We start from the raw sequence: 13,085 nt of genomic DNA on the forward strand, positions 1-13,085 counted from the left end.
ACAGAGAAAATTCCTGTTAACCCAGAAAAACAATGCCCTATCCATAACAAACCACACCCGTTGAGTAAGTGCAGAGGATTTGTTAAAATGACTCTTGATGAACGCAAAAAAATACTCAAAGAACACATGATCTGCTATCGCTGCTGTGCTTCTACAAGTCATATGGCCAAAAACTGTCAAGCTCCAATCAAATGTTTGGAATGTGCAAGTGACAGACATGTTAGTGCCATGCATTTCAGTAGAACAAGCGCAGTTCAATCCTCAAGTCAGCCCCCACCGTGTGCAGAGGACGGCGGGGAGGAAGAGACAAAACAGGAAATAAGCTCAAACTGCACTAAAGTCTGTGGCATAGGACAAAGTAGTAAATCGTGTTCCAAGATTATTCTGGTTAACGTGTATCCCTCAGGTCAACAGCAGAGGAGTATGAGGATGTATGCAGTTCTGGATGACCAGAGCAATCTCTCCCTGGCAAGAAGTGAGTTTTTTGATAAGTTTGACATACACGGCACTGAGGCTCCTTACAGCATCACAACATGTATGGGCGCAACACAAGCATATGGAAGAAGAGCCCATGGTTATGTCATAGAATCTCTAGACAAAGAAACATGTCTGCAGCTTCCCACATTGATTGAATGTGACAATCTTCCTAACAACAGGAAAGAAATCCCGACACCGGAAGTGGCCTATCACCACAAGCACCTGAACAAAATAGCTTCAGAAATCCCTCCTCTCGACCCCAACGCTGAGATTCTCCTGCTGATAGGAAGAGACCTGTTGAGAGTGCACAAAGTACGGAAACAGATAAACGGACTGAATAATGAACCATTTGCACAAAAGTTGGATCTCGGCTGGGTGGTAGTTGGTGATGTCTGTGTCAATGGAATGCATGGGCCTCCAACAGTGAGCAGCATGAAGACATACATATCTGACAGTGGCAGACCTTCTACATTTGTAGAGTGTGAGAACAAAATGAAAGTAAGAGACTTGTACACAGAAACATCAGACACACTTTCAGTGTTTTCAAGAACAATTCATGATCACCAGTTAGCTCCCTCTATTGAAGACAAACGCTTCTTGGAAGTAATGGAAAAAGGCTTTCTCCAAGATGATTCAAATAGCTGGGTCGCCCCTCTCCCATTCCGGCAACCTCGTCGCAAGCTACCTAATAACAGAGAATATGCAGAGAAGCGTTTTGCCTCTCTAGAACGCAATCTTCAGAAAAAACCTGAAATGAAAAGACACTTTTTTGAGTTTATGCAAAGGCTATTTAATAATCATCACGCTGAGCTTGCTCCACCACTCGAAGAAGAAAAGGAAAGGTGGTACTTACCCACTTTTGGAGTTTATCATCCACAAAAGCCCAGCCAAATACGTGTCGTGTTTGATTCATCTGCACAGTTTGACGGCGTTTCACTGAATGATGTTTTGCTGCAGGGTCCAGACCTAAATAACAGTCTACTTGGAGTTCTGATGAGATTCAGAATAGGCCCAATCGGAGTTTTAGCAGATATAGAGCAGATGTTCCACTGCTTTGTGGTTCAAGAAGAGTGCAGAGACATGCTCAGGTTTTTGTGGTACCGCGACAATGAGCCAGGAAATGAAGTGGTTGAATACCGCATGAGAGTTCACATATTTGGGAACAGTCCATCACCTGCAATCGCCATTTATGGCCTACGGAGGGCAGCAAAGGAAATGGAGCAAGTCTATGGCAGCAAAACAACAGAGCTAGTGGAGAGACATTTTTACATGGACGACGCACTGCTGTCTTTCACATCAGAAGCTGAGGCCACAAAGACAGTAGAGCAGCTTCAAGAAATGTTATCCGTTTCCAACCTGCGACTTCATAAGATAGCGTCAAACAGTGTCAATGTCATCAACCACTTCCCAGCTGAAGACAGAGCCAAGGATATAAAAGATCTGGATCTGTTCACAGATGATCTCCCGTGCAAGCGCAGCCTGGGGTTATCTGGAACCTCATGACAGACACTTTTACATTCAAGGTCCCAGAGAATCAGAAACCATTCACCAGACGTGGTGTGCTGTCTACAGTAAATAGCTTATTCGACCCGTTAGGCTTTCTAGCACCTATCACAATAAGAGGAAGAATGATTCTCAGAGACATTACTAAAGAGAATATTGAGTGGGATGCTCCTCTGCCTCAAAGTAAATACGAAGAGTGGAAACGTTGGCAAGAGTCCCTCTCAGTTTTGAAAAACCTTCATATTCCAAGAACATACATCACATTTCCAGTGAGTCAAGCCAAGACAATTGAGCTTTGTGTTTTTTCTGACGCATCAGTACAGGCTATCTCAGCTGTCGCATATTTAAGAGTCACCCATGATGATGGTCATCATGAAGTGGGGTTCATCTTTGGCAAATCAAAACTTGCCCCCCAGCCTGAGCTAACAGTTCCCAGATTAGAGCTCTGTGCAGCTGTCCTAGCAGTAGAAGTTGCGGAAACTATTATGCATGAGGTAGGTGTAAAACTGGATGCAGTCAGGTACTTCTCAGACAGCAAGGTAGTCTTAGGCTACATTCACAATGAGAGAAGAAGATTTTACGTTTTTGTCAGTAACAGAGTGCAGCGCATCAGACAAGTGTCTCAGCCTAATCAGTGGAGATTTGTGCCCACCGAACTCAATCCAGCAGATTGTGGCTCGAGATCAATTGGAGCAGAAGAGCTTGTCAACACCCTCTGGTTAACTGGACCAAGATTCCTCACAGACACGGACTCAACAAAGATTGGTTCAGACGAACAATACTTGCTTATCAATCCAGATGATGACACAGCGGTCAGGGTGAATGCCACCAATGCGGTAACAGAGTCATCAACTCACAAATTATTTTCAAGTTGCTTCGAACATTTTTCCAACTGGAAATCTCTCCTGAAAGCGGTTGCCAGACTCATTCACATCGCTCAAAGCTTCTCAAACAAAAACAGCAACAGCTGTCGAGGTTGGCATTACTGCAACAACATCTCATCTTCAGAAATGGATAAAGCGGAGCGACTGATCATTCACACAGTGCAACAACAGTGCTTCTCACATGATATCTCGGCAGTGAGGAAAGTCCAAAGTCTATCAAAGAACAGCCCTATTCTCAGACTCAATCCATTCATCGACAATGAGGGGCTCCTAAGAGTAGGAGGACGTTTGCAGCATTCTATGCTACAAAGAAACGAGTCAAATCCAGTCATAATACCCAACAAACACCACATTGCAACTCTGCTAGTGCGTCATAATCACGAGAGAGTGAAACACCAGGGAAGGCATCTAACAGAAGGAGCCATTCGCACCAGTGGACTGTGGTTGGTTGGAGGTAAGCGGCTCATAAGCACCATCATTCACAAGTGTGTGTTTTGCAGAAAGCTACGTGGACTGTCAGAACAACAGCTTATGTCTGACCTACCTGAAGAAAGGCTCAAAGTGGACCCACCATTCTCATATGTGGGCCTGGATGTCTTTGGCCCATGGGAGATTGTGACAAAACGTACAAGAGGAGGCCAAATAAACAACAAGAGGTGGGCAGTGTTGTTCACATGCATGTCTACCAGGGCCATCCACATTGAGGTTGTAGAAACAATGACTGCCTCAAGCTTCATCAATGCTCTCCGGAGATTCTTTTCACTCCGCGGACCAGCCAAGCAACTAAGGTCTGACAGAGGGACCAACTTTATTGGCGCCTGTAATGAGCTGAAACTATCACCGCAAGATGCCAATAACGCGATCAAAGACTATCTAACAGAACAGAGGTGCACATGGGAATTCAACCCGCCCCATGCATCCCACATGGGTGGGATTTGGGAAAGAATGATTGGGGTTTCTCGTCGCATTCTAGACGCTCTACTCCTAGATGTGAAGCGACCTCAACTCACCCACGAAGTCTTGGTGACCTTCATAGCAGAGGTCACAGCTATTGTTAATGCCAGACCCCTTGTGCCAATTTCCACAAATCCTGAAGCCCCACTGGTCTTAACGCCAGCTATGCTTCTTACTCAGAAAACAGGAGCTCCTCCTCCAGTTCCAGACAACCTGACAGAGAAGGACGTCTTCAAGAGCCAATGGAAGAGAGTTCAGATACTAGCCAACAACTTTTGGACAAGATGGCGGAAAGAATATCTCTGCACCCTTCAAGGTCGTCAAAAGTGGCTCGTAAAGAAAAAAAATCTCAAGGAAGGAGATGTTGTCCTCCTGAAGGATTCCACTGCAAAGCGCAATGAGTGGCCCATGGGACTTGTTGTTAAGACATACCCCAGCAAGGATGGACTTGTGAGAAAAGTGGATGTTAAAGTTGCAAGACATCAGGGTGTAAAGACATTCAGCCGACCAATCTCAGAATTGGTTCTTTTGTTGACACCTAGTAATGTGGATATTTGATTTAGTGGCATCTTTTAAAGATGCCAGGCGGGGAGTGTAGTGAAACCTGTTTAATTTAATGTTATTCAATGTTGAGTTCATCTATTAAGGCCACCTAGTGGTAAATGTTATAATTTTGTCTATTACTGGTTAACTGACACCATCTTGAGGTCACTTTTATTACTACGGTTTGTTTACTGAAAGGAAGAAGGCCTGTTGATCGTCTTGCTCTGAAAGAAGTCTTTTTTGTTGTGTTTTCTTTAATATGAATCCAAAAAAAGGAAAAACGGCATCGTCTGTAAGTACTGTTCTAATGTGCTTGTCATATAAATTATAATTCGTAACCGTTGACATATTTTATGTGAAGCTAGAGATTTTTACATGTGTTAGCCTAGCTAGCATTCATTTTTTCTGTACCTTTGTGTGTTACAGTTTTACACGATTCTCATTAAACCCTGTTAAAGAACCAAATGGAGTGCTTCTTGGTGGACGGATGAGAAAGTGTTTAGCTACCTGTATAGCTGAGTTACTGCTAACGTCACAGTGCTTAGCGAGGCCAGGACAAGAACCATTAAGTTTTATCAGTGTCTTACAATTCCTAGTCCATGTTGCCTGTATTTTTTTCTCCTTCTTCAATATCCTAGCTTGGTAAGCAATCTCTGCATTCTTCTTTGTGAGGTGTTCATTCACAAACACATTTGTTCCCATTAGTTTTTTTACATCTTTTAGCAGTTCAATTTTGTGTTTTGTACTCACAAACCGGAGGATGATATTTGGTCTTTTTTTTCTTTTATCCATATTTGTGTTTGGTTTGTAGGGCATTGTATAACAAGCAGCAATGGTTTTACTGTCCAGCAAAATCCCTTTGCTGCTGAAGAACTTGATGACTTGCTGCTCAAGAGAAAGTAGTTCATCTGGTGGTGCATCTTCCCCTTTATTGTCTTCTGCTGTTGCCCTTGCATATGTACGGTGTGTTGTTTTGAGTCCAGATATCACCACATCCTCCTTTTTTGCAAACTGTTCCAGGTCCTCCACTCTTTTTTCCAACTCTTCTATCTTCTCATCCTTTTCTTTAATAATTACTTTCAGTTGTTGAATTTCTCCAATCAAACGCATCAGGCTTGTTTGTTGCTTCACCACCTTACTCAGTTCTTCTGACATAACATTCAATGACAGCTTTAGTTCTTCCATATCTTTTGTTAAACTTGGAGCCATTTTGCTACTTGCCAGCTGTTTAGAATCCTGGTAGTTAACGAGGCCTTTGTTGGTTGTTCAAGCACATGTAGTAAAAAGTGCTTAACATTGAAAAAAATGGCAGAAATAGTCCTGACCCTGAAAAGGCAAAATGTTGGAGGAACTGTGGGAATGTGTCTGCAGGACATTTTCATGCCTTATAGGAATGTATTGACATCGCCCCCTACTGGTCGGAGGTCATAAAGGAAATTAATTTATGATGGACTTAAATTTAACCTGTGATTTTACTGAGGTCCACTCAGGTAGTTTACCTGAAGGACTGAGGAAGTCAGACTGATCTCTAATATTAATATTACTAGCAGCACAAAGAAAGTTATAACTCACAAGTGGTTGATGTGGAACCACCATCATCTTTGGACTGGAAGGAAATAATTAAGGAAATTCATCCAGTGGAGAAACTAACTTTCATTCAGACTTTCTGCTGATAAATAAGAAATGAAACGTCCACCTGAACCTGGCACCAAATGTAGGATCAATGTAATTATCTCTTTTTATTGTGAATGTTCTCACTTTGGGTTTTAATATTTTAATATTTAATTGTCTTTGTTCAAAAAGATACTCTGCAGTTTTTGTTAGTGGAGATCTGAATGTTCAATGTATTTATATTTCTGAAACTGCAAAAATAACTAAATATAAAAAATATAGTCCAGAGGATGAAGGAAGAAGTTAAAGACCAAAAACATCCAGAACAACTTGAAGAAGAAGAAGAAACAGGAGGACAATATTGCTGAATCAGCATTCACACAATGAAAACATCTGGACTCACCGAGCCTTTCTGCAGTTCCTCACAGCTGGAACCAGTCTCTGTCGTCCTGATTCTGATGTGTTGTACTTCTCCAGGTCCAACTCATCCAGAACCTCTGACATCTGCAGCATGAAGGCCAGAGCTGAACAGTCAGTATCTGAGAGCTTCTTCCCTGAATCCAGCAGCCGTTGGATCTCCTGATAAAATGAGAGATCGTTCATCTCCATCAGACAGTAGAAGATGTTGATTCTTCTGTCAGGAGAGATTCTATCAGTGTTCATCTCCTTCAGGTTGGTGATGATTCTCTGGATGGTTTCTGGACTGTTCTCTCTCTGACCCAGCAGATCTTCTAAGAGGTTCTGGTTGGACTCCACAGTGAGACCATGAAGGAAGCGGACAAACAGGTCCAGGTGGCCATTTTCACTGCTGAGGGATTTCTTCATGACTTTCTTCATGAACTCATCTAGAGATGTTTCTCTGTATTTTTCTCCCAGGAACGTCTGGATCACCTCTGACTTCCTGCTGGTGAAACAGTGGAGCATGTAGACTGCAGCCAGAAACTCCTGGATGCTCAGATGAACAAAGGAGTAGACAGAGATGTCGCGTGTCCCTTTCTCTCTTTTAAACATCTCAGTGAAAACTCCTGAGGACAACGCAGCATCTTCGATGTCGATGCCGCACCGTTTGAGATCTTTTTCATAGAAGATCAGGTTTCCCTTCAGCAGCTGTTCAAAGGCCAGTCTTCCTAGAGACTCAATCAGCTTCTTGTTCTCTGGACTCCAGATTGATTTTGTCTTTTTTCCTCCATCAAACTTTTTCTTCTTGATTTTGAGCTGAACCTCCAGGAACTCTATGTACATCTCAGTCAGGGTCTTGGGCAGATCTCCTCCCTCTCTGGTCTTCATCAGATTCTCCAGAACTTTAGCAGTGATCCAGCAGAAAACTGGGATGTGACACATGATGTGGAGAGTTTTTGATTTCTGGATGTGGGAGATGATCCTGTTGGCCTTCTCTTCATCATCTCTGAATCTCTTCCTGAAGTATTCCTCCTTCTGGGGGTCAGTGAACCCTCTGACCTCTATGACCCTGTCAATAAACTTATCTGGGATCTGATTGGCTGCTGCAGGTCGTGTGGTTATCCAGAGGAGAGCAGAGGGAAGCAGTTTCCCCATGATGAGGTTTGTCAGCAGAACATCCAGTGAGCTGGACTCTGTAACATCAGTCAGGATCGGATTTTCATCAAAGTTGAGATCAAGTCGACTTTCATCCAGACCATCAAAGATCAACAGAACATGAAACTTTTTAAAGCTGCGTATTCCTGAGTCTTTAATATCTTCAAAGTGGTAATGAATCAGTTCCACCAAGCTGAACTTTTTATCTTTCAACATATTCAGCTCTCTGAAAGTGAATGGAAATATAAAATCAATGTTCTGGTTGGTTTTGCCTTCAGCCCAGTCCAGAGTGAACTTCTGTGTTAACAGTGTTTTCCCAATGCCAGCCACTCCCATGGTCATCATTGTTCTGATCCGTTGCTTTCTAGCAGGATTGGGTTCTAAGATGTCTTCCAGTTTTATTTTTGCTCCTTGATTACTGGATGCTGTTTCAATCTGTCTGACCTCGTGTTCCTGGTTGACCCCTCCAGTTCCTCCTTCTAAGATGTAGAGCTCTGTATAAATATCATTCAGAAATGTTTTCTCTCCACGTATTGCAATGACTTCACAGATAGATTCCAAGGTATTCTTTAGAGACTCTTTGAGGTCACGTTGACATCGATCATCAAAATCTGAACAAAGAGATAAAGACACAAGATGAAACACTTGAACAAATTAAGATTCAATTCACCGAATTTTAATTTGATTGTTTCTAAATCAGGATAATTAAACAAAGATCTCATTCCAATTATAGACCATGAGGAGGATTTAATTTGGAAGAAACTGTCATGATGTCATGTGAGGAAATGAGGACCCAGGTAGAAAATGGAAACAATAATTTAATGATTAATACAGAAAACAACAATCGAAAGTCCAGGCACCACAGAAAAGAGCAGAAGGCTAAATCTGTGCTGGAAAATGCGATAGAAACAGACATAACCAGACAGCTTGGAAGGACCCGACAAAGAACATGGAACACAGGTGGCATTAAATACACAGAGAGTAATCAGGACGAGATACAGCAGATCACAGGTTAGACAGGACAACACAGAAACTCAATTAACTGAAAGCAACATTAAAACTTAACTTAACACAGAGAAAAAAATAAATCCTTACAGAAACCTGAAACATTCAAATCATGAAGAAAACTAGTCATGAGTCATGATTGGTGAAGGGACTAACCTAAATCAGAGAAGTTGGAGGACAAACTCAGCTGATTGGACATGGTAGGATCTATATGGTCAAGATGTTTGATCATCAATCTGCAGGCTCTCTGTCCTTTCATCCTAACAGCATCTATGGTCTCCCGGGCTTTGTTTGCTGTTGATGGGTTCTCTTGAAGTATTGCCCGTTTCTCCAAAAGATTAAAGATACCATCCGTTTCCAGGTTATCGAGGAGCTGAATCAGGATTTCCTCAGAAACCCTCTTCACAAACTCACTGCGAACTTTTAAAAGTTTTTCCTCTGCAGGCAGAAACAGAAACAGGATTCATTCAAACTGAAGTTTAAGAGACAAACATGATGAAGATCAACTCTTCCTGTTGCTCCATCCAGATTCCCCTCAGAGTCTGTTGATCAGATCCTCAGGTCTAAACCTGTTGTTGTGTTTCTGCCTCATATCTGACTGATGACACTGATTCTGTCTACATGAGAACAAATGAAGCTTCTGGTTCATCACTTCATTTCCTCACTGCAGGAACAACAATAAAAAAAACACATTCTAAATATAAAGTTGAACTATTTCAGGAAAACAAGAAACTCTGATATTACTGGTGAAAAATATTAACTTATTAAACATTTTCATCACTTTTCTTTCTTTTTCTTTTAATCTCCATCTCTAAACTTTAGCATCTCTGTCACCAAATGTTGGAGTAAAAGATAGTAAGTTTTTCCATCTGAGATAATAAATGAGTAATAAATGATGTGGTTACTGGATAAATGAATTAGTGGATTTAGTAAATATTCCTGAAGTATCAGAGCTGCTGGCCTGTTCTTCACTTCCGTTTCCATCTGAGTTCAGTTTTTACCTTCAGGTTTCACAGAAACTCACAAAGTTTCCACCAGAGAAACAATAAAACAATAAATACACACTGAGGTTGAGGTTCATCACATGGCAGCAACACAGGCTGTGATTGTCAGTTTGTTCCTTTAAGATGGTTCATTCTGATTCTGATCACTTGAAATCCACTTCCTGCTTCTCCATCTTTTATCTGGAACTAAGGTATTATGTTTCTGACTTTGTTTAATATAATATATATTTTGGTGATTTTGGAAGACAGAATGGAATCTAAAAAATACTGGATTAGAGATGGAAAATATTCATTTAAATTACACAATAACACACACCACCAAAAAACACAATTTCTTTCATTCTTAAAACTAAAATTTGTCTTTATAAAACTTACTTGATCCTTACAGAAAATCTGAAATAATTTTTCCAAATTAAATTTGGTAAAATTTTCTGTTCCCTTAACTGTCAGTCATTCTAGGATCAGATTTCCAGACTGAAATGAAAACATCTTTTAATCCTGTTTGTTCATGGACAGTATTGTGTTGCTGCTACCACTAGCATCAGCTGATTAAAGCTCCTCCAGAAAGCATCTGGACTCCTGCTCAGGTGTTCAGTTTCAGGTGACCAGTTGTCCTCAAAACTGCTGTCTTCTTCTGAGTGATGATGAAGCAGCAGATATAAAGACTGAAGGGATGAGACAAATCTTGACTGACAGAGTTTCATCTTGCTGAAACAAACCAAGTCCTGACTGGTTTACTGAAACTGCTAACTGGGAACTGGAGAACTGAGTGGAATTGAAAAGGCCAAACTCTACAACCCTAAAGGTAAAACAATCAAAACTGCATAACGTAGATATTTGAAACTTGGTACACAAAGCCTTCAAGACAGGAAATTAAGTATTGATTCCTAAAATCATGTCAGCCATTTTGAGTCAAGGTCATTTTAACATTTCACACATGCTGAATTTTGATAAACTCCAAGAAATTTATGTATTGGCTATACAGTTGGTATGGTTATAAACCTTGGAGGATTAAAAGTTATCAAAATGTTGAAGTTTCTCAGTCTGATGGATTGGATTAATGAGATGCTGGAACCTGAAGCCTGAAATCGTCCTCCACTCCTCAGTGGAACAATGACCTTCATCAAAACAGAAAACAAACTGTCTCTGAAGTCACAATAATGAGAGGATTAATATGAACATCTCTACCTGCTGTACAGACATGACAACTGATTGTAATATGACTCAATAAGTTCAATATTCATTCAACAAACACCATGTTGAGATTCTTTGGTTCTACTGGTTGCAGAACCAAAGAATCCAACCAATCTGTTGGGACAGATTGAGATTCCTGATAACTAGCTCATCTTCAGAGCTGATTACAGCAGACTTCATCTCTCAGGAGATGCTGTGGCTGGTTAAGTCCGATGGTAACCATCATCAGGCCGAGTTGACTAGAAGTAGAAAATGCTACAATTTTTTTGATATCATTTTGGGTTAGGGTGCAAATTGCAGTAAAGAGGGTGGTTAAAGCAGGCTGGTTATTTTCTAACAGGGGGTTAAGACGGATAAGTAGGAAGATGCCGGCTACAACCATTGTGCTTGAATGTAGTAGGGCAGATACTGGTGTAGGACCCTCCATAGCGGCGGGGAGTCAAGGATGAAGTCCGAATTGTGCTGATTTACCTGTGGCAGCAAGAATTAGTCCAAATAGGGGGATTGTTAGATCGTGTTCGTTAGAGAGTGAGAAAAGTTGTTGGAGGTCTCAGGCATTTAGATGGGTTGCTGTTCAAGATGGAACAGCAACCCAGCTGGAACTTATTGATAACTAAACATTAAGTTATCTCATTAATGTTTAGTTATCTCAGAAACTAAACATTCAAAGTCAATTGTTCTCATGTTTGGGTTCTGAAAATAATCACTATTCTTAAGGAAGGTTCAACAAACTTTGCTTCTGTAAACTCTGAGTTAACTTAGCCTGAAACTGAGATCCTGGTTCCAAACTTTTTACCTCAAGATCAACAAGCTGCAAATGACGAATCAAGAACCACAGGAAGTGGATTTCTGATGCTTTGATCCACCAGGTTCTGATGTCATTAGATTGTTATTCCTCCAGAGGGCGCTGTTGATTCTTTACAGTTTGATCAGCTTTAACAACAGAACCAGCTGCAGCCTGAACTGACATGAAGACTGATGAATAATTTGGTTGAAAATATGAAAACTATTAATCAGTTTTCTTCCACGTCACAATGATATAATATAATATAATTAATATAACACTTTGTTTTGATCACACATAAATATCAGGTTAACAGGGAAATTAAAATATGATGATGTTTAAAGGGTGTAAATACTTTCATATGGTTTTGGATTTAAAGTCAGACTTTAAGTCTAGTTTCTGCTTTAAAAGTCTAGATAAATTATCCAATTATGTCATTTATTAAAGCAAATATAAAACTTTAATTAGGATTGTTTTACTGATAAAAAGCCATTAAAGTGAATGATGTGTTTCTCCTGATCTTATCATTCCTGACTGATTTCAAGCTCCGCCCATTCTCACTGCCATATAACACAAAACCTGTTTAAAGACGTAAAGAACTGCCGTCTCAGTTCGTTCATCATGTTATAATAACATTAGATGGCGCCATTTTGTTTCTTTGCACAATCAGGTTTGCTGCGAGAAGAGAAACAACCCAACAACTAGGGTCAAAGGTCAAACTCCTACCACCAACCCATAGAGGAAAAGTGTTTCTGAAAAAACTCTAAGTTAATTTATATTACATGAACAAACCCAAATATTTTAACACTAAACCAAAAATAGAGTTTAAAAAAATCCTCTAAATATTCACACTTGTGGGGAGAAGAAGTTTTCTTTAATTCATGAAAATAAAAATAAAAAACTGTTTAAAACTTAAAGAGCTTAAAAACAACAAGAAATAAATTACCGTCATTGAATATATTTAGTGACTGAAACATAAACAGGTTTATTTTTAAGTGTAAACAGTTGTATAGATCTGGGGTTTTCAAAGTATGAAAGGGTGAGCCCCCCTCCAAGGAGCACAATGCCTGCTGCACCCCCCCCCCCCCTTTAATCGGACTACTGATTACTCCTTGAAAAAGTAACTTAGTTATATTACTGACTACTTGACTTGGAAAGTAACTAAGTTACATTAAAAGTAACTTTTTAGTTACTTTCAGCAGCTGCTAACAACAACGCTCCACCTCCTGTGAAAATCCCATTGATCTTTGCCAATACTTAATTGTCAGTTATTTTATAATGGTAACATCAACAATGTGTCTCCACTTATAAGGTTGAACTGAAGAGGAGATTGTACAAAAAAATAAAAAACATGAGTAATTTGTGTGGTCCACTGTTGTCTGGAAAACTCCAAGAAGGATTTTAAAGCCCCCCTGCCTCCAGGTTCTGCGTTACGGCCCTGCGTTTGATGTCACATCGCACAGAGCTCCTCCTGCAGCTCCACAGCTCAGATGGCTGCGACACTTACCGTAGTATTAATAATTATAACGGTGCTAACTTGCCATTATAATTATTGCCAACTACGGACACGTT

At 40.4% G+C, this 13,085-nt stretch overlaps 1 protein-coding gene across 1 annotated transcript in view; it reads right to left on the reverse strand.

The window, feature by feature from the left end:
• The window catches only part of LOC122826979 (NLR family CARD domain-containing protein 3-like), a 216,293-nt gene extending 207,324 nt beyond the window's left edge, over nucleotides 1-8,969 (reverse strand). The window contains exons 1-2 of the mRNA XM_044109421.1: nucleotides 8,688-8,969; nucleotides 6,376-8,137 (exon numbers count right to left, since the gene is read on the reverse strand). Of these exons, the coding sequence (XP_043965356.1) occupies nucleotides 6,376-8,137; nucleotides 8,688-8,790 (1,865 nt within the window). The 5' untranslated portion in view covers nucleotides 8,791-8,969. The remainder of the gene's footprint in view (nucleotides 1-6,375; nucleotides 8,138-8,687) is intronic.
• Nucleotides 8,970-13,085: the final 4,116 nt, after the last annotated feature.

This window comes from Gambusia affinis, linkage group LG24 (assembly GCF_019740435.1).
Source record: "Gambusia affinis linkage group LG24, SWU_Gaff_1.0, whole genome shotgun sequence".
Lineage (NCBI taxonomy): Eukaryota > Metazoa > Chordata > Actinopteri > Cyprinodontiformes > Poeciliidae > Gambusia > Gambusia affinis.